The sequence below is a fragment of the Pygocentrus nattereri genome, chromosome 10 (genome assembly GCF_015220715.1).
Source record: "Pygocentrus nattereri isolate fPygNat1 chromosome 10, fPygNat1.pri, whole genome shotgun sequence".
Lineage (NCBI taxonomy): Eukaryota > Metazoa > Chordata > Actinopteri > Characiformes > Serrasalmidae > Pygocentrus > Pygocentrus nattereri.
Window position 1 is genome coordinate 40,635,112 of NC_051220.1, and position 25,892 is coordinate 40,661,003.

The following is a 25,892-nucleotide window of genomic DNA, read 5'->3' on the forward strand; positions in this document are numbered from 1 at the left end:
ATGATAAAATACACAACTTTTCAGAAAGCAGTTTAAGTTCTTATTAATTAGAATTGACATAAACAAGAAATGTAGTTCCTTTAGAGTACGGTATGATTGCCAAGCAGCCACGGACCACTGAATGAGGAGACCGTTCTGTCGCCCATCGCTGTTTATTGCAAACATTTTAAAATTAATTTTTAAACTTTTCTTTCATATGACAACGAACATCTGATAACACAGCACTGTTTAATTCTAAAACTTTGACATTAATAGTACTTTTTGGTCACCAGATTACCAGATAGTCTTATTTAGCACCAATCCAGTGGCGCCCTCTCCCTACATAGTGCACTACATAGGAGTTTAAATACTGGATCCTGCAGCCCAGCAGAGCAAAATACAGCTAAGAAGAAGCCATTTGGGACTCAAACACATCAACACTCGGTAAACAAGGCACTATTTGTCTGTAGAGGCTAGAACCTCTAAACTGTCTTAGCTAGAACACTATATAGGGAGTACAGAGCTGTTTGGGTTTCAGCCTAGGTTTGAGGCTTCTGGCTGAAACATGAACATTTGATCCACTCAAATAATATTTTTTAGACTTTTACACTGCGGCTTTACCGTTAATCACACTGTGAGTCTGTGGTATTAATGATGGAGCTGTTTAGGCTGTTGGCTCTTTTAGCCTGTTAGCCAGCTGACCAGCCTGGTTCTAGTTAAGAAAACAAGTTGTCAGCCGCTCAGTTTTAACAGAAAACAGGCTCTTCCTTCGCCAGTATGCTTGGTGGTCCATACGAGCAGCTTTAGAGTCAGAGATTATTCATCAACAGCACAAAGGTTTTTTTTCGTGTGATGCACAGTTCAGTTGTGATGCGTCATGGGTGTGCGTATATCGTGGGTTTTACAACGGTTAAATCAAAATTTTTAACTCATTGGTAGCAGGAACAGAATTTTGATACCGACCGATTCCTGCTGCCTACCAGTTCCTCTGAACCGTGAGTGGAAAGTCTTGAAGAAAGGTCCGGCTGTAGCGCAGGTGAAATGGAAAAGACTTTGTTCCAGTCTGCCAGTTTTTCCTCCTCTGACGAAACAAACAGATCCTGTGTAGCTTAATATGGAGTTAATGTTGACACGAAGGTAAAGCGCCAAACACACCGTCATCCACCAGCCACACAGAGGAGTTTCTGAGAGAGGTGGAAAGAAACTAAACGGTCAGAATTGCGTCAGGATGCTCCGTTTGTGGTGTGGCCTGAGAAAGTGTCCTGCAAAGCTGGATTCATTCATTAACAAGTAAATCGGTTTAATAGGAGCTTCCATATTTACAAGGCATTTGGAACGTGATTTAAATATTACATGTAGATTGTTGGGTCTCACTTTATTTGGATAGTCCACTATAGTCCCAAACGTTGGGGTTAGGGTTAGGATTTGGAGCAGGGTTAAGGCTAGGACCAGGGTGAGGGTTGGGTTTAGGTTTTGGGTGAAGGTTAAGGTTCAGGTTAGGTTTAGATCCAGCTTTAGAGTTAAAGAAAATTATGGTTAATTTAGAAGATATTTAGTTGAATGTAACTTGAAAGTAAATTAAGTATCTACAAAGCAACTGAAGTGGACTATCTAAATAAAGTGTTACCATATATAGGATGCATGTGGGGCATATTACATATTGATACTCATATATATTTAACATATATAGGATATGTATTATTTTTACACTAGACATGTATAATGCAAATGGGATTTTATTACTTATAGATACTTATATTAGTATAATACATATGGGACATGTTGTTATGTATCATAAATAATTACATATGTGTAATATAAATGGGACTATATAGATGCGTAAATGTTGCTGCTATCGGAACAAAATCTCCAAAAAAAGGTAACTTTACGGAACAAGGAAAAAGTTCCGAATGTTTAATGGAAATAAAGGAATTTTGGGTCATTTCTTTTGGTCCATTCGTTATGCCGTTTTTACTCACCACAAAAGGCAATTGGCCTCCTTTTTGAATGATGTCAAAAACTGAAAAATACCATGAAAGATACCAGGTTTTGTCCCAAACACATTGATATATTTAATGCATATAGGACTTATTATTACATATAGATACTAACCTGTATATAAAATATGGGTCATATTACATTTGGTAGATACTTACTGTGTAACATAAATGGGACCGATTACATATATGTACTTACATATGCATATTATTATTATTATAGGCGGTTTTATATATATATATACACACACACACACACACATGTATAACCCTACATTATTTCATGATGTGTGTGTCCCACAGTCATGCCTGGGGGTCAGCACAGTCCCCTGAAGCGCTCAGTGTCTCTGACCCCACCTATGAGCGGCCCCTCTAACCCCCCACTGGGTCATGGCTGGCTGTCCCAGGAGGACCTGCGGGGCCGGGCGGCACCTGATCATGCGCCCCTCTCGCCCCAGAGCAGCATCGCTTCATCAGGCAGCGGTGGCAGCGAGCACATGGAGGACGGATCCGGGCTGGGGGCCGCACTTCGCAGCACATTCCACGAGGAGGGAAGCGGAATGAGGGGTGAGGAGATTCTCCAGGGGTCCCAGAGAGTCTTCAGAGTACTGCTGTAACAAACCTGAACAGTTCATTATCCTTTCCGTCCTCAGATGCATCAGAAATGCCAGGTGTTAGATGTTTATTTTAAAGGTGCAGTAGGTAACACTGAGATATCCATGCTCTGCCCAGTAAATGCACACTAGGATGGAAGACTGTAGGTTTAGGTTTGGTGCTCGAAACATATTTGAATAGTCATGAAAGTTCAATATGAAATATTATTATAACCATATAAATGTTGTAAACATTATATGTTCTAATATTTAAAAACCATGGGAAGACTGGACTCTACTACAGGGCAGTGTAGAGCCAGCGTGCTGTGTTTTGGTCTGAGTTTCTGATCTGTTTGGTCCAAAAAAGGAAATGTAGAAAGACTACTGCAGCCGGCTGAAGGCTACTGCACACCAGACGTGAAGCGCTGCGTCATGTGCCAGATGGTAAAGCGTGCCGCTATAGCACATAAAAATGCCCAATTTTAAACTTAAGCTCAAATTTATTTTACACTAGATTTATTGGAATGTAACTTCCTAAGTGGTACTACTAAAAAAAAACAGTAAAACTGTTGGAGGAGCAATTTGCAACTAACTCACATATAAAATATAAAAAGAGTATAAAAAAAGCATTTTAGAGAGGCAGAGTCTCTCAGGCGCAAAGATGGGCAGAGGTTCAGCAATCTGAGAAAAACTGCACCTAAAAACTGTGAAACAATTTCAGAAAAATGTTGCTCAACATATAATTGTGAAGACTTTGGGTGTACCACCAGCTACAGTACATAATGTCATCAAAAGGAGAAATCCCTTTATGCAGGGGACGTTATAAATTCAATATTTATATAGTTAATATTTGATGCTTGTGATCTTCGGGCCCTCAGACAGCACTGCACTCAAAATAGGCATGATTCTGTACTGGAAATCCCTGCAGGAGCTCAGGAACACTTCCAGAAATCATTGTCTATGAACACCGTTCACTCTACAATCCACAAATGCAAGTTAAAGCTGTATCATGCAAAGAAGAAACCATATGTCAACACAACCCAGAAACGCTGCCACCTTCTCTGGGCCAAAGCTCATTTAAAATGGACTGAGGCAGAATGGAAATTTTGTTCTGAGGTCAGATTAATCAAAATTCTAACTTTTTTTTTGGAAACCACGAACACCATGCCCTGCAGACTACAGAGGAGAGGGACCATCCAGCTTGTTATCTACGCACCTGCATCACTGATGGTCTGGGGGCTGCATTAGTACCTATGGCGTGGGCAGGTTACACATCTGAAAAGGCTCTATGCTGAACAGTATATAGAGGTTTTAGAACAACATATGCTGCCATCGAGAGAGCATCTCTTTTAGGGAAGGCCTTGAATATTTCAGCAAGACGATGCTAAACCACATGCTGCATCCATCACAACAGCATGACTTCAGTGAAGAAGAGTCCAGGTGCTGAACTGACCTGCCTGCAGTCCAGACCTTTCACAAATAGAAAACATTTGGTGCATCATGAAAAATCCAGCAAAGAAGCCCCAGGACTGACGAGCAGCTAGAATCCTACATCAGACAAGAATGGGACAAGGGTCCTCTACCAGATCTCCAGCAGTTGGTGTCCTCACTTCCCAGATATTCTTAAAAGATGAGGGGATGCTACACAGTGGTGGACACGACCATCCCGACTTTTTTGAGATGCGTTATTGCCATCAAGTTCTGAATGAGTTCATGTTTGTCATGAAATGGTAAATTGTCTCACTTTCACCATCTGATATGTGTTCTATGTTCTATTGTCAATAAAATATGAATGTATAGTTTGATAATAGCTGTTACCCTTTACATTGTACGAAAATTCTATGATGAATGGACCAAAAAAAAATGGCCCAAAATTACTTGGACAAGAAGTGAAGTATTTTTTTCCTGAGAGATACAAGGTCTTGTTTCAACAGCAGTGATACATACATATATATATATATATATATATATATATATATGTGTGTGTGTGTGTATATATATATATATATATAGCTGGCACCACGAGTCCACCTCACAGAGAACATGTCCAAATTGTGCCCAACTGTGTCGTTGTCCCTCCCTGGTGTCATGTGACTCATTAGAGTTACAAGGTTCCAGGTGTGAATGGGGAGCTGAGCTGTTAAATTTGTGTTTTGGGTCCAATCACTCATACTGACCACTGGATATTCAACGTGACACCTCATGGCAAAGAACTCTCTGAGGATGTGAGAAGTAGAATTGTTGCTCTCCACAAAGACGCCTAGGCTATAAGAAGATTGCTAACACCCTGAAATTTAGCGATAGCACGGTGGCCAAGGTCATACAGCAGTTTTCCAGGACAGGTTCCACTCGGAACAGGCCCCACCAGGGTCGACCAAAGACGTTAAGTCCACAAGTTCAGCTTCATATCCAGAGTTTGGCTTCAATAGACGCATGAGTGCTTCCAGCATTGCTGCAGAGGTTGAAGAAGTGGGAGGTCAGCCTGTCAGTGCTCAGACCATACGCCGCACAATGCAACAACTCTGCCTGCATGGCTGTCGTGATGGACTGGCCAAGTATGTCTCCAGACCTAAACCCAATTGAGCACCTGTGGGGCACCCTCAAGAAGAAGGAGGAGGAGCACAAGGTGTCTAACATCCACCAGCTCCGTGACGTCATCATGGAGGAGTGGAAGATGATTCCAGTAGCAGCCTGTGCAGCTCTGGTGAATTCCATGCCCAAGAGGGTTCAGGCAGTGCTAGATAATAATGGTGGTCACACAAAATATTGACACTTTGGGCACGATTTGGACACATTCACTGTGAGGTGGACTCACTTGTGTTGCCAGCTGTTTAGACATTAATGGCTGCACTGCTATACAAGCTGCTCACTGGCTACTTTGTTATATCCAAGTTTCATCTCTATAGTGTCGTCCCATGAAAAGATGTGTGTACATTTCATGATGAATGGACAAAGAACAATGGCTAAAAGCGACTTGCAAAAAGTTCTGGTTCCATTGACTTACATTAAAAGTAAAATGTATTTTTCCTTCTCCTGTAAAGTTACCATTTTGGAGATACGAGGTTTTGTTCAGACAGCAACGATATATATATATATATGTATATATATTTTTTTAGACCAAAATAATAACGCTGGACTGAGTCAATGGGTTTTCTTTTCTTTTTTTTTCTGTTTTGTTTCCATAAATGGACTGTATGGATTGAGGAGTTGTAGGAATTGTAGTTTTTCGCATTATAAGTTAAATGGGATTTTTGCCTGGAAAGATAGCCTGACTTCATAATAGTTGCTAAGAAAGAACATGAGTGGAGCATGGATGGGACGAGTGGGGGCTAAACTCAAAATGGACCAGAATAACATTAGCTTTGAAATGATAATCAGTGGCGATGTGATACAGATGCAGCACGTAGAGACAGGGCTGAAAAACACTGACGTGTTCCTTCAGTGCAGCATTGATATCAGCCCTCCAGCAGAGCCAAGCCGTGTGTAACTCTTTCCCATGACTGTACTCTTATCTGCGAGGTGCATGTGTAAGAACCTGTGTGTGCTTGCCCGCAGATGTGCCGGCGTGGCTGAAGAGTCTTCGCCTCCACAAGTACGCCGGCCTCTTCTCCTCCATGACCTACGAGGAGATGATGTCACTGACGGAGCAGCAGCTGGAGGCGCAGGTTAGCGCTGTGCACGTTTAAAAGAACATTTCGACCAAAAAACTAATTCGCATAGTTTTCCTTTACCCTAAATGTGGTCAGTTCTCATATGAACAGTATAAATATTTTAGCAATAATGATAAATATGATGATGATGATTAAGGAGACCGAGGAAGGACTATTAATAACTGCTGTGGCACAAATCAACAAACGATATAACACAGTAAAGAAGTGTTGAAAATGATTCTCACACAGGTAACGTACTGTGTGTGTGTGTGTGTGTGTGTGTGTGTGTGTGTGTGTGTGTGTAGAACGTTACTAAAGGAGCACGACACAAGATCATCATCAGCATCCAGAAACTCAAAGAGAGGCAGAACATGCTACGCTCTCTGGAGAAGGTTTGACTCTCTCGCTCTCTCTCTTTTTTTCTCTCTCGCTCTCTCTCTCTCTCTCTCGCTCAGTCTCTCTCTCTCTCTCTCTCTCTCTCTCTCTCGCTCGGTCTCTCTCTCTCTCTCTCTCTCTCGCTCGGTCTCTCTCTCTCTCTCTCTCGCTCAGTCTCTCTCTCTCTCTCTCTCGCTCTCTCTCTTTTTCTCTCTCTCAATTCTCTCTCACTCTCTCTCTCGCTCGGTCTCTCTCTCTCTCTCTCTCTCGCTCTCTCTCTCTTTTTCTCTCTCTCTCGCTGGCTCTCTCTCTCTGTCTCTCTATATCTCTCTCTCCTCTCTTTATCTCTCACCCCTTTCTTTCTGTTCTTTTCTCCTCTTTCTCTCTCATTTCTTTCTCTCTATCACCCCTTTCTTTCTCTGTTCTTCTCTCTTTCTCTCCTTCTCTCACTCCTCCTCTTCTAATCCCTTTCATTCTCTGTTCTTCTCTCTATCGCTCCCTCTCACTCTCTTTCTCATGTTTTTCTCTCCCACTGTCCCTTTCTCTTTCTTGGCTTCTTGTCTCTCTCTTTCTCTCCCCTTTTTTCCCTCTCCCTTTCTCCCCTTTCACTCCCTCTCTCTCTGTCTCTTCCCTGTCTTCTCTCTGTTTCTCTCCGCGTTCTTTCCCCTTTTCACTCCCGCTCTCCTCTCTCTCCCTTCACTTAGTTTAGATCTTTTTTTCTCTCTATCATTGTTTGTCTTGTTGACTCGTTTTTTCTCTGTTCTTCTTTTTGTCTTCCCCCTGTTTTGTAGGATGTGCTGGAGGGGGGTAATCTCCGTGCTCCGCTGCAGGAGCTCCATCAGATCATCCTGACGCCCATTAAAGCCTTCAGTGTGGAGGATTCCTCACAGCGCCCCCTGCTGAGTGCCGAGGGGAAAAGCAGCCTGGCCGGGTCTCATCTGGGCGGAGGAGAGTCTGAGGCCAGCACTTCACTCATTGCTGAGGGGGACATCCCCGCCCAGTTCACACGAGTTATGGGCAAAGGTACACACCTGCTCTCCGCTGATGGGTTAGGTGTGGGATTTAAACGGTGGGAAGCAGGTGGGAGTTCTCTGGCGTAGGTCTGATCTGTGAAAGCTTATCCTTTGGACCAGCTGGATAGATACACCGTCCAAAAATAGACACTAAGGCTAAGTCCCTTTTCACTCCTTCCTCTACCAGAGCCGGTTTATGAGGAGCCTGGCCACTTCTTATTTCCTCTATTACATCAAAAACATGACTGCAAAACAGCAGAGGGCGCCTGTGAGCAAGTCCCAAATGAATGGGGGTCAGTGGAGCTAAATGGCTAAAAACCAAAAGTTAAAATAGTTTCTAATCACTCACCCAGAACTTTCCTTTCATTTCAGAAAGTAGGAGGATGGATTTCACTAAAAAAACAAAGAAATCTCGCCTGTATTTTTCCTTTTTTCTTCAGTAAATGGGTTTTGGGCAGCAGAATGCTAACATTACTGCTACTGAATGCTGATTGGTTGGTGAGCAGAGCAGCTCATCATGAGCGTCAAAGAGGTGTCATTTTAAACTCCTATAGCTCGAGTTTAAAAGCTCTTAAAATATAACAGCAGTGCAAAAATGTTTTCTGATGTTCTGTGTTCAGGATATGATTGTATTCTTTAACATTAAAAATGTTTAAGCATTTATAAACTAGGATTTTATTCAGATGCTCCATATTAACCCATTCATTTTGGACTTGCTCAGGAGTGCCCTCTAGTGTTTGAGAAACCGGGAAGACATTACAGAGTGGAAATTCTTCTCTCTAAAAGTTCTCTGCTCCTACCACATAGCCCTACATCTCCATTCTGTGCATTCACGCCTGGGGTAGGTTTGTCCCGATTGTCGTTGGGATAGAGGGTTATGGCAAGGTCTTGGTGCAACGTGGCCCTCCAGATGGAGTGTTGCAAGAAATCAATGCACAAATCAGTAAAGTAAACACATTATGTGTGTATTACGTTGCTACTGATGACGTGTTGGGTTCTTGAAGGGTTTGGCTGTTCGTGTTGTGGTTTGGCTTTTCTTGGTGTGGATTGGCAGTTCTTGGTGTGGTGTGGTATGGTTTCACTGTTCTTGGTATGGTGTCACTGTTCTTGGTATGGTTTGGCTGTCCTTGGTGTGGTTTGGTTGTTCTTGTTATGGTTTGGTTGTTCTTGGTGTGCTTTGGTGTGGTTTAGTGTAGTTTGGCTGTTCTTGGTGTGGTTTGTTGTAGTTTGGCTGTTCTTGGTGTGGTTTGGCTCTTCTTGGTTTGGCATGGCTGTTCTTGATGTGGTTTGGTGTGGTATGGCTGTTCTTGGTAGGGTTTGGTTTGGTCCAATTTAGCTGTTCTTGGTGTGGTTTGGTTGTTCTTGGTGTGGTTTTGGGTGGTTTGGTGTAGTTTGGCTGTTCTTGGTGTGGTTCGGCTGTTCTTGGTAGGGTTTGGTTAGGTCCAATTTAGCTGTTCTTGGTGTGGATTGTCAGTTCTTGGTGTGGTTTGGTATGGTTTGGCTGTTCTTGGTATGGTTTGGTTGTTCTTGGTGTGGTTTTGGGTGGTTTGGTGAAGTTTGGCTGTTCTTGGTGTGGTTCGGCTGTTCTTGGTAGGGTTTGGTTTGGTCTAATTTGGCTGTTCCTGGTGTGGTTTGGTCATTCTTGGTCTAGTTTTGTAGGCTCAAGTCTAGTGACCACACTATACCAAGGAAAAAGTTAACTTAGACGTTTTTTTTTTCTTCTGTTTAAGCAGGCAGAGCAGGTAGCGTTTCATTACCACATACCGTGCCATGCCGAAACCGGTTATTTTGGTGTGTTTGGGTTTCTGAACCTCTGCTTGTCTTTTTTTTTATTTTTTAGTTTGCACACAGCTCCTCGTCTCACGGCCGGATGAGGAGAACATCAGCTCATACCTGCAGCTCATCGATAAGTGCCTAATCCATGAGGTGAGTGCAGAAGAGACTCGCTCTGTTTTCATTCAGTATTTCAGGTCCAGTGTGTGATATACTGTCTCTAAAAAGAGTTTTAGATGGAAGACTTAACTTTAAAGTTGTAAACTGAGAAACTCCACCACTCGGTGGGACATCAGGCTCTTTAATGTTTTTAAATTTTGATTTTACTTTTGTTTATTTTTAGGATTGAATGTGTTTTTAATGATGTTTCATATTTAAATGTTTGGGTTTTTTTGGTTTATTCTCCTGATTGTACGTTCTGTGTTGTTTAGCTCTTCAAACTGCAAGGTTATCATTTAGTAATAGTTACTGATGAACTAATACTACTATAACTAGTATCCATAAACTATTCAGTGTCTGCTATATAAATATTCAGAAATCTGATAAGGTGTATTAGGCTGTATTAGTAGAGTCAGTGAACAGCCTAATAACCTGAGATATAAGGTAATGAGGGGGTTGTGGTGGGTTTTTCGGGCGGGCTATGACTCACGATGATATTGTAACTCATTCTTCTATCCCTCCCTCTCGTTCTTTCTCAGGCTTTCACAGAGACGCAGAAGAAGAGATTGTTGTCATGGAAACAGCAAGTGCAGAAGCTCTTTCGCTCGTTCCCTCGTAAAACCCTCGTGGACATGGCAGGATACCGTCAGCAGAGGAGGTAGAGTTCACTGACTCAGAGCACACACACACACACAAGTGTGCACAGTTGATTTGCTGAATTTAACGTATCAGAAGACTCCAAATGTGGCCTGTGCATAATTTATGGCACAAGTATTTTATGTTTTATTATTTTGCAACATGTTAAAACTGGTGTCCAAATCTTGGCACAAGACTATCCTGGAGTTTCGGTTTCTGTTGTGGCCGAATTTCTGGCTTCTGCGAACCCTTTGCCTAATTAAAAGGTTCTTTGCAGTATGGAAGGGTTCTTCAGATTGACAGAGAATGTGCTGTAGATGGTTCTATATAGAACCTTTTTAAACATGGTTCTGTGTAGCACCCAAAAGGGTTCTACTATTGTTACGAGATCAAGCTTGTATCAGTAGGTCTGATACAAGGACTGGGTGCTATATAGTATCATTTTCAACAAGGTTCTATATAAAACCATCTACAGCCCATTCTCTGTCAATCTAAAGAACCCTTTCACAATACAGAGAACCCTTAAACCAGGCAAAGGGTTCTTGGAGTGTTCGTGGTTCTATATAGAACCATTTTCAACAAGGATCTATATAAAACCATCTACAGCCCATTCTCTGTCAATCTGAAGAACCCTTTCACAATACAGAGAACCCTTCAACCATGCAAAGGGTTCTTGGAGTGTTCGTGGTTCTATATAGAACCATTTTCAACAAGGTTCTATATAAAACCATCTACAGCCCATTCTCTGTCAATCTGAAGAACCCTTTCACAATACAGAGAACCCTTCAACCATGCAAAGGGTTCTTGGAGTGTTCGTGGTTCTATATAGAACCATTTTCAACAAGGTTCTATATAAAACCATCTACAGCCCATTCTCTGTCAATCTGAAGAACCCTTTCACAATACAGAGAACCCTTCAACCATGCAAAGGGTTCTTGGAGTGTTCCTGGTTCTATATAGAACCATTTTCTTTACTAAAATACGTTAAAGAATCACCTTTTTAAGAGTGTAGCGGAGGAAGAAGCTGGTTAATGGACAAGGTTCTGGTAAGACAAGGTCCTTGTTCATTATGTGAAAGTAATGACTGGGGTCATTACTATGACATTGGGATGGAGTGCGAAGATGGGGGGTGAAGGTGGGTGGGCGGTGGGTCTGGGGGAGATACTGCTGATTGATTGTGCTCTGGAAGAGCTGAATGAGGCTTGAGAACTGCACTAAAATATTTGCATGCTGTTTTTGCGGCCGTGCTAAAAACATCGCAGTTTCTACATGAAATAAACCAGGGGTGTCAAACTGAACCACTAAAGGGGCCATATTAAGAAATCTCAACCAAGATGGGCCAAAGAAATTCATTTTTATTGAAACTGGACAAAACTGGCCATTGTTTGCTCAAAATACTCAACAGTAAAATACAGGCACTTGTAGTAGACAGAAATATTACATGAATACTTGAAATATTCTAAATTTAAGCTCAGTCTTTTAAACCTACCCATTTGCTTGAATTACATGCCTGACATCCTTTCTTCATTAAAACCTGGGCTCAGTTTCTAAGCGAGTGGAAGGTGTTTATGTTGGTTGAAATGCAGCTTGAGCGTTTGATGATATGACCGGTGTGGAATTATGTAGAACTGTGTAGAATTGAGGTCTAACTGCTGTCCCAAAGATTGTTGTGTGGGTTGGAGAGTCAGAGCTCACATTACATTGCAGTGCATGCTGGGGACTGTAGTGCAGCACATTGTAAAACAGGCTAATATTAATAGAAAATTAAGCTACTTTTGCAGGCCTGGGAGGATTGTGTAGAGCTTGCGTCAGTGGTGGACAGTAACTGAGTAACTGAGTAAATGTAATTAGTTTCTGTACTTTAGTATTTTTGGTGTATCTGTACTGAAGTTTCTCCGTTCTGGTGACTTTCTCCTTTCACTCCACTACATTTCAGAGTCTAATATCCGACTTTTTCCTCCTACATTTTGAGAAATCTGTCGTTCCTTTTGGTTTCTGTGTGTATAAAAACGTAACATGTCAAAACGAAAGAAGCGCAAAGCCAGAGCACCAATCAGGGCCCAGCGGTCACTTTGTTTAGAGCTGGTTTTGACCTGTTGGTCAGACCGACCCAGTGCAGCACGCGGTTCAACGTCAGCGCAGCAGCGTAAAACTTTGGGAGAGTCTGTTCAACATAAATGATGAACTAACCTAACTTTGTGTAAATAGAGCTCAATATAGAAATATGTCCACATATGCAGTCGAGACTGACGCGGCTTTTTTCTGAATTTCTACAAACACCATTTCATTTTATAGTAAATGAGTTTGGGCTGGTTTATGTTTATGAACAGACGCCTACAGATCAACATAGTAAAGGAGCTCATCTGTGATCCTGAGTTTAAAGCCAGTTTTTATTCAACTTAAACTTGGAACTAAGTTGTAAATAAATCTCAAACTGAAACTTTGCTTGTGTGTAAAAAGTGATTTCAGAGCCACTCGGTTCTCCCTGATGGAAACTGTTTACCTTCAGTGTTTTGTGCTTCTGATCATTTTAATAGACGTCAGCGTCACTAATTAATGACGTTCTATTAAAAGACTGGTTTACCAAGAGAGACGCTGGAGGACTTTCACCTGAAATGAGTTCATGAAGCCAGTCTGGTTATAAAAATGATAACAGGACCAGATCAGAGCCAGAATTACTCTTTTAGTACTTTTACTTTATACTTAAGTACATTTGAAGGGAAATACTTTAGTACTTTTACTCAAGTGGAGGTCTAAAGGGAGGAACTTCTACTTTTACTGGAGGAATATTTTACCTCTGGTGTCTACTTTAACTCAAGAACATGGTTTGTGTTCTTCGTCCACCTCTGCCTTGCATAGTCCTTGTGTTTGACACAACGGCATCAATGTCTAAAGAAAGGTACATTAAAATATCAGATATTGGCACTGGCCCAGAATTCCCATATCACTGCGTCCACAGTTGCTAAGCAACAATTGGACAGTCAGAATTCAGGGGCGAGATTTGGAGATGGATCAGTTGAAATTTTCTGGTCTGTAAAGAAGTGAAAGTTTAAAATCTTAATCTGACTCTTCCTCTCTTTGCCGTGACGAGTCTCAGCATGACCCGTCCCTCAAGGTTTTCCTCTCTGATGATGGTGTGATGTCATGTTGCTGCTGAGTGACTGTGCTTTCTCTGTGTTTGTGTTGCAGTGGCCGTGGGTTTGGTCAGTCTAACTCCCTCCCCAGTGCGGGTTGTGTGGGCAGTGGTGTATCCGGCAGGAGAAACCTGAGGCAGTTCCCCGTCCCGTCCCGCAGTCTCCCTGTGCAGCGTCTCGGCCTGCTGGGCACAGCCGGCCTGCTGGGGCACACGCACACCCCCCGCAGCTCCAGCAGCACGCCGACCAGCCTCAAACAGGGCAGACAGGTGAGTGTCACAAACACTGACCACCTCAAACAGGGCAGACAGGTGAGTGTCACAAACACTGACCACCTCAAACAGGACAGTCAGATGAGTGTCATAAACACTGACCACCTCAAGCAGGGCAGTCAGATGAGTGTCATAAACACTGACCACCTCAAGCAGGGCAGTCAGGTGAGTCTCACAAACACTGACCACATCAAACAGGGCAGACAGGTGAGTGTCACAAACACTGACCACCTCAAACAGCGCAGTCAGATGAGTGTCATAAACACTGACCACCTCAAACAGGGCAGTCAGATGAGTGTCATAAACACTGACCACCTCAAACAGGGCAGTCAGGTGAGTCTCACAAACACTGACCACATCAAACAGGGCAGACAGGTGAGTGTCACAAACACTGACCACCTCAAACAGCGCAGTCAGATGAGTGTCACAAACACTGACCACCTCAAACAGGGCAGACAGGTGAGTGTCACAAACACTGACCACCTCAAACAGGGCAGTCAGATAAGTGTCATAAACACTGACCACCTCAAGCAGATGCAGCCAATTGAGCTCTACCATTGGGTAGGACTTCAGGAGCTGAACTGAGGGCCTTAGACATCAAGATTTACTACCAACTTAATTAGGAAATGACCGAGGACTCTTTGTTGGCCCCTTGTTGGCCCTTTGTTTTTCGCTGGTCTTTGTACTGTTTGCTGTTTGATCGTGTTTGATATGTCTGATGTTTGATATTAGTTTGGTGTGAAGTATTTGGATTTCTGTGTTCTCTTGTCATGTCTGACCCTCATTCTCTCCGTGTTGGCTATTTGAACCTGGACCGTTTTGACCCTGACCCTGGATTTGTCCACAATAAAAGTCGCTTATCTCAGCACGTGCGTCCGCCTCCTCGCTCCCCCGGCGTTACAGTATTCAATCTGGATCAGGCATTTTTCCAATGAAGTCCCTTCAAGAAGGTTCCTTTCCATTAATAGAGAGGGTAGACGGTGCAAGCGTAAAGAAAAACACATACATGCAAAAGTGCTGCTCTTAAAAAGCCTAATTGTGTAACTGTAGCACACAGTGCAGTGTTTTTTGTCAGAATATGGGACTTCAGAGTATTTATTTTGTACATAAAAGCTCAGGTTGAGTTGGTGGAGCGGAGTTTTGGGGATGTATTGACAGAAAGGATTTGGGTGACTATTGACTTCTGCTGTTTGTTAGCAATGTTAGCTCCAGCGCTGAACTAAAGAAACAGAATTTGAACGCCAGGCGTGTCTTGGCTGATGGGGTAAATGGAGCAAGTGTAGATTAGATCGTTCCTTTAAGACTCAGTGTGACGTAGAGACTCTAAAGTCTGACAGACTCATTAGAGTGAGTGAGTTTTCTGCCGGGTCTGTAAAACTTATCCAGCCTAGCAATGGTTGCTATGAAAGGACGCATTTGAGGGTGGGACGTGAGGTCAAATCCAGCCAGTTCGCAGCATTCCTGAGCTGTTCCATCATCAGCGCTGAATGGAGGAGTGCAGGATTTGGAGCAGCAGTGGTAACTCCGCCCACCGCGGACCGTCTGCTCTAACGTTCCCCTGCATCATCACTACAATAGCAGGAAACTCCAGCACGCTGGGGACGGAGGGGTGAGGGGAGCACGACTGTCGGGATGAGTCATACTGAGAGAGAGGGGTGACTGAAGGGGGGCAGCACAGTGAGGAGGCATGGAGGAGAAACGGGGGGGGGGGGGGGGGGGGGGGAGAGAGAAAGAAATAGGAGATAAAAAGAGAAGAGAGAAGGGGAGAAAGACGGGTAGATGAATGGAGAGAAAGCAACAGAGAGGAGAGAAAGGTGGGGAAAATATCTCAAGAAAGAACAGGAAGAAAAAAAGAGGAGTGAGAGAGAGGAGAGAGCGACAAAGAAAGAGAAAGGAAAAGAAAAGGCAAGCAGAGAAAGTGAAAGAGGAGAAAGAAAACGAAAGAAGGACAGAAAAAGGGGAAGAAAAAGAGAGAAAAAAGGAGAGAAAGACAAGAAGGCGAGAGAAAGGAGAGAGACTAAGTAGGAGAAAGAGAGAATGGAGCGAGAGAAAGTAGAGATTGAGAGAGCGGCAGAGAGGAGAAGAGAGAAAGAAAGAAAGATGGAGAAAAAGAACAGAAAATAGAAAGAGAGAGGGAGGAGAGAAAAAGAGCATGTAAGAGAGTGAGGGATAAAAGGGAGAGAGAAAGAAAGGAGGGAGGGAGAGAGACGGACAGGGAGAGAGAGAGAGAGAGAGAGAGAGAGAGAGAGAGGCAGTGAGAACAGTGCACAGGCATTTCCTGTTTTTCCTTGCCTCTCTGTGCAGGAGGGCCGAGAAGGGGAGAGAGTGAAGCACATGGAGAGAGAGAGAGAGAGAGAGAGAGAGAGAGATAGAGAGAGGGAGAGAGAGAGTGAGTGAGAGAGAGAGATAGAGAGAGAGAGAGATAGAGAGGGAGAGAGAGAGAGAGAGAGAGAGAGAGGGAGAGAGAGAGAGAGAGAGAGAGAGAGAGAGGGAGAGAGAGAGGGAGAGAGAGATAGATAGAGAGAGAGAGATAGAGAGAGGGATAGAGAGATAGGGGGAGAGAGAGAGAGAGAGAGAGAGGGAGAGATAGAGAGAGAGAGGGGGAGAGAGAGAGAGAGAGAAGGACAGACAGTGGATGAATGACTGTTTTGCTGCCAGACTGTAGACTTTGGTCTTTTTAGCTGGTTGAAAAACTATTTTTGTGCCTCTTGTTGGTGACACAGCTGGAGGGGGGGTGTAGGGGGGTGTAGGGGGGTGCTTGTCTAAAGATCGATTATTCGCTAATAAATCAGATTTAATGCCAAATGAAACCTGAACGAACAAGATGAAAATTTTTGTATCTTTTGGAATTTGGCAAAACAAAAAAGGGCAAACGGGCAGAAAGTCGTCATTTGTTCCTCACAAGACAGACAGGCGCCCATGTGGAAGTCTGATATACACTCAGAAATAAAGGTCTTATTATAAAGGTTTTATTCTACTCTTTGGTTTTTTAAAAATGTGTAGTGTGTAGTAGGAGCTCCACTGACCATATAGGAATACTTTGTAGTTGGACTGTGGTCCACCTGTTTCTCTGTATACTTCATTAGCCCCCTTTGACCCAGTTATTCAATGGTCAGGACTCCCACAGAGCCGGTATTGTTTGTGGAACTACACAGTGCACCTATATGTAAGGTGGACCTGATAAAATGGAAAAAGATTGTAGATACAATGAAGTGGACGGCCTCACTGTCTGGGTGGGTAGGATGACCCCCCCACCCCCACCCCCACCCCCACCCTCACATCTCCCTCATCACTCAGCTCAATGCTAGTCAGTGCAGTGGTAAGGGTTCTGTTGTGAAATTAGATTTGTGGCTGGACTGTCACTGCAAGGGTATGAAATGGATGAAACGTGCTGCATCTGCCTCTTGAAGGATGTTATGTGTGATGCTGATACTGTTGTGTTTGTGTAGGGTCTGTGGTTTGCCAACCCCGGGGGCAGTAACAGCATGCCCAGTCGCACCCACAGCTCGGTCCAGCGGACTCGCTCTCTCCCCGTCCACACCAACCCACACACCATGGCCATGTTCCAGCAGTCAGGTAAGAGTGACTGTCCTCTCCGCATCACGGCACCATCAGACCACGTTTATTATTCAAAATCCCTGATTTCATCTTTTTAAAATATGGACGTATTTAGAAAAATGAGGCATGAAGACTTTACAGCAAAGCTGTTCTCTCACCGTCCATCCGAACTGACAATGTTGCACCGTTAAACACGCAGCAGTCACAAACCAGAATGATTGAGAAAGACGAGAAGAGTAAAAATAATGTAAAAATAGGAAGAAAGGAGAAGGGCATTAACCAAACTTCATAAGGTATTCCCAGAATCTCACTCACGTGGTGCAGCGGTAGCGCCACGGACCGTCAACCATAACAGCAACGGTCCGAACCTCATTCCTGGCGCTTCTTAATGGCGGTGACCACTGTGATTTGGGGGGCAGTCGTGGGCTGGAGGTTAGGGAACCAGCCTCATGACTGGAAGGTCGCCGGTTTGATCCCCAGAGCTGACAGTCCATGACTGAGGTGTCCTTGAGCAAGACACCTAACCCCCAACTGCTCCCCGGGCACCGTGGATAGGGCTGCCCACTGCTCCGGGCAAGTGTGCTCACTGCCCCCTAGTGTGTGTGTATTCACTAGTGTGTATGTGGTGTTTCACTGCACGGATGGGTTAAATGCGGAGGTGAAACTTCCCCGTTGTGGGACTAATATGGGTCACTTAATTAATTAATTAATTAATAGACAGCGCAGCAGATTCGCCAGAACTTGGCAGTTTGTTGACGCAGGTCAAAAGTCAGCTTCTCTAGAGGGAGCAGGGACGAAAGATGAGATACCCACATCCTCGCTGAAGGGGCCTGATGAGAGGACCAAAGCCCGTCTCATCCACCAGTCACATGTCTCATGGAGCTGAACGTTCAACAGATACAACAAGGGAGACATAGTAAGCTGAATATCAGAAACGCCCTCGATAACAGAACGCCCTCCAAAACGAATGAATTCTGTCACAGGTCCAAAAACAAAGAGTAAACGTGCCTTTTTGCATCTGGCACTGAAACACAGGTCCGATCTGTGCAGATAGCCTGTGCAGACGTACTGGTGTCAGGTAAATTCTATGAATGAACTTAAAATTAAGCTCATGCACATGAATTGAGGTACAATTAGGAAATAGACCAGAACAAAAAGAAGTCCATAAATCTTGATCAAACTCCAGTTCCATGTCCCAAATACCCTTTTATTTATCAGGGAAGACTCTTCGGACCTTTTCGTCGTGTTTAATGACTTCAGGTGTCGTTTCCCACTGTTTCATTTACATCCTACACCTCTCCGCATGCATCCTCAGAGTAGGAAAAGGCTAAACTCATGTGGAAGGAGCGTTTGTGTACGTTAAATAGCACAAATGAAAAATATGCAGCCTTATGCAAAAGTTTGAACACCTTTAGTCAAATTACGTTTTGTTGATTTTCTACATTCTGACACAAGGGACACACTTAAAGCTGCACTATGTCAGATTTTTTTGTGATAAAATTGTCATTACTGAGCGAGGAGAGCGAAAACAGGCTCAAATATGCTGAGCGGGCGCTGCTGTGAGTCGCCCTGTAAAGCCTGATATTGTCATTTAAAAGTCAGAGGCGTCGGGTCAGGAGACTTCAGACCACGTCACACGTCTTTATGTATTAACATCACGCACACAGACACACAAAGAAGGTCAAGCTCAATGTTAAGGGCTCAAACGATCTCAGAATCAACATTGTACTGATGATAATAATAATAATAATAATGATAATAATAATGTTTATATAGCACCGCTCATACGTTAAAAATGCCGCTCAAAGCGCCTCACAATGCAAAGTTAAAACAACAGGTAGAAAAAAAAAGATCATCAAAAATAAAGTAGCAGAAAAGGAGAGACATTAATAATTACAATTAAAAAGCACAACATAAACGTATAAATAAAAAAGACAAACTTCAGCAGTAAAACACAGACTCTTGTACTAGTGTAGAATTAAGGTATAACCACTGTACCACTGATTGTTGTTGGGGTCGTAGAGTCAGAGCACACATTACGTTGCAGTGCATGCTGGGGATTGTAGTGCAGCGCATTGTGAAATGGGCTAATATTAATAGAAAATTCTAATATTTTTGTGGGGGCGGGGTTAGACTGTGTCGTGGGCCTTTTGAGTGACACATGGGTGCTAAAGTAAAGAAATACAAAATGTTCTTGCCATTATGTGCAGTTACACATTTCCACCAGAGAGGTCTCCAAATCCCCCAAACTTAGCATCTTAAAATATTGTTTTTTAAGTATAGATTCAGATTAAAATGAAGAGACCTTTATTAGTCCCACAACGAGGAAACTTCACCTCTGCATTTAACCCATCCTTGCAGTGAAACACCACATACACACTAGTGAATGCACACACACTAGGGGGCAGTGAGCACACTTGCCTGGAGCGGTGGGCAGCCCTATCCCTGGGGAGCAGTTGGGGGTTAGGTGTCTTGCTCAAGGGCACTTCAGTGACGTCCTGTCGGCTCAGGGGATCCAACCGGCGACCTGAGCTGACAGTATAGCATATTTCAGATTTTGACATAATTTGAAAATGCCTGTTGCTGTTTACATTGTGTGTAAATTCCATAATGAATGGACCAAAAAAGTGGCCCAAAATTACTAGGACAACAATTCTGGTCTCATTGACTTACATTAAAAGTAGAGTTTGTTTTCCCCTCTCCTGTAAAGAAGATTTCGATGTGTATATATGTCAATACATTAAATATATGCATAGAGTTTGTCTGTGTGTGCATAGTTACTGATTGCTAAGCTAATGAAATGGGGGGGGGGGGGTTAGAAGTAGCCTAAGATATTTTTTAGCCGCTTAGGAAACTTGATCAGACGATGTGCTCAGTGATCAGGTTCCTCATTTGCTTAAGTGCCACTCTAGACGATATATGCCTGTGTGGACACGTCGGCCCCCTTTAACCATCCTTGAATTATGGTGTTACTTTTAAATTGAGATTTGAGGTTTAAAGGTGACTTTGCTGTTTAAAGCTCAGAGTCTGCCTCGTCAGGTTGGACCCACAGAAATCGTACAGCGGTTTCTGACTGTGCTTATTGAACTGAGAGCGTTACTGTTGTGGTCATTTGCCTGTGACTGGCTTTAGGCTGAGTCTAGGTCATGTTTTTAAAGCGAATCGCTCTCCCTGCTGCGTTCGTCAGCTGAGTGTTCCACTGACACACATTCCTCAGAGACGATCTCTCCAGCGCCGTCGCTCCGCTCAGCAGCTGCCACTGCGCAAGCTGACATCAGCATGTTAGCTTGTCGTCTTTATTAGAAGTGATGTTGTGCTTCTGCAGTGTGGAATGAGGGGGAGACCTGAAGTGCGTGTTTCCGTTTTTGTGCATTTCCGGGACGAAAACTTTGTAGGAAAACCAGAAAAATAACGGACTTATAAAAACGTATCATTTTTGCACCAGCACAGTGATCCTGACTTTGTAAAGTTTACTTTTTATTTGTTTTGATTTCTTTTTTACCATTTGTTTTAGGTTGCTGAGGTTAATGTCAGGGTTCCAAAATTCTATACATACAGATACTTACAGATGTTCACTGATCAGATGTGACATCATGACCACCTCCTCATTTCTACGCTCACTGTCCACTTTATCAGCTCCACTTACTGTATAGCTGCACTCTGTAGTTCTACAGTTACAGACTGTAGTCCATCTCTGGTCAGGGGGTCCTGACCACTGAAGAACAGGGTAACAGAGTATCAGAGAAACAGATGGACTACAGTCTGTAACTGTAGAACTACAGAGACCAGCTATACAGTAAGTGGAGCTGATTAAAGGGACAGTGAAACAAGGAGGTGGTCAGAGTGTTACGCCTGATCATTGTGTGTATCCATATGTATGTATGTAGCTCATGTCCTGAAAGTGTATAAAAACAAACATGCTTGTGTGTGTGTGTGTGTGTGTGTGTGTGTGTGTGTGTGTGTGTGTGTGTGTGTGTGTGTGTGTGTGTGTGAAGGAAAAGTGCAGCTGTTACAATGAGTGTCTTTGTATACCACAGCTTTGGAGTCCCGGCCCTCTCTGTCTCTCTCCCCCTCTCTCTCTCTCTCTATCTCTCTCTCTCTCTTTCTCTCTCTCTCTCTCTCTCTCTCTCTCTCTCTCTCTATCTCTCTCTCTCTCTCTCTCTCTCTCTCTCTCTCTCTCTCAGCATGTGGAGTTTTCTATGAGCTACTGATTTTCCGATCTCTGTATTAAAGCAGCTACATGCCGCTTTTAGTGCTGGACGTGTGCTGCGTTAGGGACGTGTGCCCTTATCCCGTATTCTGAGCACAGTTGCATCAGTATGGAAACACATTAACTGTTATTGATTTGTTTTGTCAGTGAAGCGCTGACCACATAAAAGGCCGCTGACGTGTGAAGTGTGTTCTTGTTCTTGTGTTTGCTTGTTTACAATTGTAGCTTGTGACGCAACTAAAATAAAAATCATGACAATATTTTAAAAAATCACATTTTTTCCAGTTTTCCACTTCCCTACATGTTCAGATCAGCCAAGACTTGTATGGAGTCCAACTGTAAAACTGCCATGAGACTAACATACTGGAGCTTGGTTCACTAACAAACACTGCAAGTCAATAGTCACCCAAATCTTCTCTGTAAATGCCTGCCTTACACTTCTCCTAACCCGCTCAAACCGCACCCAGGTCTTTGTTGAGGTTGCACAGAATGGTAGATGTTATTTAGGACTACTCGCAGAGTAGCCGAACGCAGCAAGCAGTGATTTCTGTTGTGTCTGTGCAAATATACAGTCGTCTTTATTGAATTTCCCAGAGAAAACATCAGCTACAGGGAACAGACTAAGGCCCAATCCCATTCCACCCCTCGCCCCTCCCACTGAGCCCTCAGCCCTCTGTTTTGCGCGTTCATGTCTGGGGGTGGAGTGTCCTGATTCTTGTTGAGATAGAGGGGTGGGGTGAAGTGCTGGGGCTACAAAAAAGGGACAAACTGACAAGATGACTGAGCGAGAGACCACAGAAACCCACAAATGGGAGAATTTCGTCTATAATAATTATAACTATTATATTATCTTAGTAGTTAAGATTAATATCATATCAGTGTATTTTGGTCATTTTCTTCATAGCAAGCATTAAAAATATCACTAATAGCCTGCTAATGTCTCAGTAGTTAGCTAGCTTTGCTGTTCCACCTTAAATAGTCCAGCAGTTCTGACACCTGAAGCGCCAGAATGTAACTGTGGCTCCTTTTAAGGTGGAACAGGTAATTCAAACAAGAAATTTAATGTTAATGAAGTGATGCTCTTTTATTTGAGGGTCTAATTTCCAGAGGAGGATGAAGTACACAAACCCTGTCCTTGAGTTAAAGTCGAGACCCCCAAGGTAAAATATTCCTCCAGTAAAAGTAGAAGTTCCTCCCTTTAGACCTCCACTTGAGTAAAAGTACTAAAGTATTTACCTTCAAATGTACTTAAGTATAAAGTAAAAGTACTAAAAGAGTAATTCTGGCTCTGATGTCCTGTTATCATTTTTATAACCAGACTGGCTTCATGAACTCATTTCAGGTGAAAGTCCTCCAGCGTCTCTCTTAGTAAACCAGTCTTTTAATAGAACGTCATTAATTAGTGACGCTGACGTCTATTAAAATGATCAGAAGCACAAAACACTGAAGGTAAACAGTTTCCATCAGGGAGAACCGAGTGGCTCTGAAATCACTTTTTACACACAAGCAAAGTTTCAGTTTCAGATTTATTTACAACTTAGTTCCAAGTTTAAGTTGAATAAAAACTGGCTTTAAACTCAGGATCACAGATGAGCTCCTTTACTATGTTGATCTGTAGGCGTCTGTTCATAAACATAAACCAGCCCAAACTCATTTACTATAAAATGAAATGGTGTTTGTAGAAATTCAGAAAAAAGCCGCGTCAGTCTCGACTGCATATGTGGACATATTTCTATATTGAGCTCTATTTACACAAAGTTAGGTTAGTTCATCATTTATGTTGAACAGACTCTCCCAAAGTTTTACGCTGCTGCGCTGACGTTGAACCGCGTGCTGCACTGGGTCGGTATGACCAACAGGTCAAAACCAGCTCTAAACAAAGTGACCGCTGGGCCCTGATTGGTGCTCTGGCTTTGCGCTTCTTTCGTTTTGACATGTTACGTTTTTATACACACAGAAACCAAAAGGAACCACAGATTTCTCAAAATGTAGGAGGAAAAAGTCGGATATTAGACTCTGAAATGTAGTGGAGTGAAAGGAAAAAGTCCAGAACGGAGAAACTTCAGTACAGATACACCAAAAATACTAAAGTACAGAAACTAATTACATTTACTCAGTTACTCAGTTACTGTCCACCACTGCACATTTCAGAGGGAAGATTTCAACCACTGCCCTGTAGCTCAGTTCCAAGGGTCAAGGTGACACTCACACTCAAAACAAGGGGTAGGGGTAAAAAGAAGAAACGGGATTGGGCCTCAAACATGGCATTGTAATGCAAATGTTATTAAAAGCATTCTGTAAAATGTGGCATAACCTTTGCCCTGGCTGGATTTTATGTTGGCTTTTTTTTCCCAGTATGTTAAATTCATCCACTGAACAGTAATTATACATTAAAACAGTGTGTGTCTGTTTATTTTCGCTTATTTTCACTACGAAAATGGACAAAACATTCAATTGACCGGGGGTGCACAAACTTTTGCACACGACTGTATATTCCGTTTGAAAATCAAAAGGTAACAGTTACTAATAAATAGAAATAGCAGAAATCACATCTGCATGACCATCATGAAGAGCCAGATGCAGTTACAGCGGGTTGAGAGAAGTGTTGTGGGTGTGTTTACAGGAAAAGATTTGGGTGACTATTGACTCCTAGTGTTTGTTAGCAACATTAGCCCTGTAGCTCTGGCGCTAAGATGCAGAAGCAAATTTTGGGCAGCAAATATAACGACTGACCAACTATATCTGGAGAAGTGCAAGACTGTGTACACTTGATTTTGTCACCGAACCAGCCCTTTAAAAGAGAAGAGTAGACTATATAGCGGAAAGAGCCGCTTTTGAATACGTGCCTGTTCTGTATCGCTCTGTAATGAGTTGGACAAGCCTGTGTCCAGCGTATAGAGCTAAAAGCCAGCCTCTCAGTCTGGCCTCCCACGTTCTTCCTCTCCTTTTGAGCCTAGTCAGATTAACAGATTGAATAAAGTGAGGAATACATGGGCACAGACTCAGGGGAAAGCTGGGGGCTGTGTGGAGGGGCCTGAGAGGATTTGGTGCCCAAAAATAGCCCCTGGATCGTGCAGCGTGTCCAGCAAGTGGCTAACTCAGCTCTCCTGCCCAGTGAGGGATTTCTGAAGGCCCTGTGCTGTTGACTCAGCAAAAGGCCAGAGAACTTGAGGATCATCCAACCTGCCAGTCGTCCCTCTGAAAGAGAGATAGCCCACTCTCTTAGTGCCGCTTGCCCCACAGCGGCCTGGACCTTTAAGCCCCACAGGGGAAACTCGGACACATTCAGAGCGGTTTGGTGTGAAGTGGTTGATTATAGAGACACTGATGTCTTTACAGTGGTGGTGACAGGAACCAGGGAACGCGATGACTACAACACAAATATAGATACTTTATTTACTGTCCAGAACCACCAGAGAACCTACATGAGTCTTCTGAGTTTATATGGAACGTTGATGACGGTAAAATAGCGATAAATCCTTACAGTGCAGTTTTCAGGCCAAATCTTTTAGGTATTCATAACCATTTTGTGTAATAACGTCCTGTGAGGGATAATTTAGAGACATTAAACAGACCACAGCTGTTTCTCCAGAACAGAACATTTCAAAATCTTAAGTATTATTTATCCAGAAATTTTGAAAAACCAGTGGATTTCCCCTTTTTCTAAGTTTTCCCCTAATGTCTCGTTTCTGGGGGAAATGTGTCCCAGATGTTGTTAATATAATGTGTGTTTAACGTTGTCTGTGTTGTGTGTGTGCAGATTTGCAGGTGCCAGTGACCGAGCCGGACATTAATAACCGTTTGGAGTCTCTCTGTCTCAGTATGACCGAACACGCTCTAGGAGGTAAACTGCACTTTCTCATTACGCTGATCACGAGCAACTCAAGGCCACGTTCACGTCACGTGTGGCTCAGTATGGGCATTTTCACCACAGTCCGGTTCAGTTCAGTGATCTTAGTACAATTCAGAAGTCATTTTAAAAATACACTGAACACAAATACAGATGGAGGAACTCTTCACTCAGCAGAAGGAAACGGACCATTAAAACTGGTTTGATGTTTCTTCTTTAAAACGGCGAATCTTTCAAATGAGCTGTTTCTGATGGAGGTTCTTCACTACAGTCCAGCTTTGTCGATACTGCTCATTTGATGTCTTCTAAATGATATATGGTGAATTGTGCTTCATGTAGACACAAACAAACAAGGTACAGAAGGTCAATTTTGATTGACTTGTGTTTAGTACAGTAAAAAAGTCAGAGAGCACCGTTTTTACTTGTTTAATTTCCAGTCAAAGCAGCCGTTAAGCACAAGTTATCCCTCTTTCAGTGTCAGGAAAGCGATATTAAATATCAGATGTTTGAGGGTCTTTCCAGGAGACTCACTTTCAGCTCAGAAGCTGGTTAGATTTTCTGAACTAATCAAACCCATTCAGTGGTGTTGAGGTCTGGACTCTGGGGTGGTCAGTCCATCGTCCAGCTTCTTTGTTTGATGTGTCCGTCTCCTTTTCTCAGCGAGGTTCTTCTTGATCAGCTACACGTCCTTTC

General features: G+C 43.1%; 1 protein-coding gene across 2 annotated transcripts in view; it reads left to right on the forward strand.

Moving 5' to 3' along the window:
- samd4a (sterile alpha motif domain containing 4A) overlaps positions 1-25,892 on the forward strand; it is a 105,165-nt gene that overhangs the window by 73,499 nt on the left and 5,774 nt on the right. Inside the window, exons 4-12 of one of the 2 annotated variants that reach the window (XM_017721613.2) lie at positions 2,280-2,543; positions 6,125-6,234; positions 6,525-6,611; positions 7,386-7,617; positions 9,448-9,533; positions 10,079-10,197; positions 13,365-13,578; positions 17,031-17,157; positions 25,110-25,193. In XM_017721613.2, the coding sequence (XP_017577102.1) occupies positions 2,280-2,543; positions 6,125-6,234; positions 6,525-6,611; positions 7,386-7,617; positions 9,448-9,533; positions 10,079-10,197; positions 13,365-13,578; positions 17,031-17,157; positions 25,110-25,193 (1,323 nt within the window). The remainder of the gene's footprint in view (positions 1-2,279; positions 2,544-6,124; positions 6,235-6,524; positions 6,612-7,385; positions 7,618-9,447; positions 9,534-10,078; positions 10,198-13,364; positions 13,579-17,030; positions 17,158-25,109; positions 25,194-25,892) is intronic. The other variant, XM_017721614.2, reaches the window with a different exon arrangement.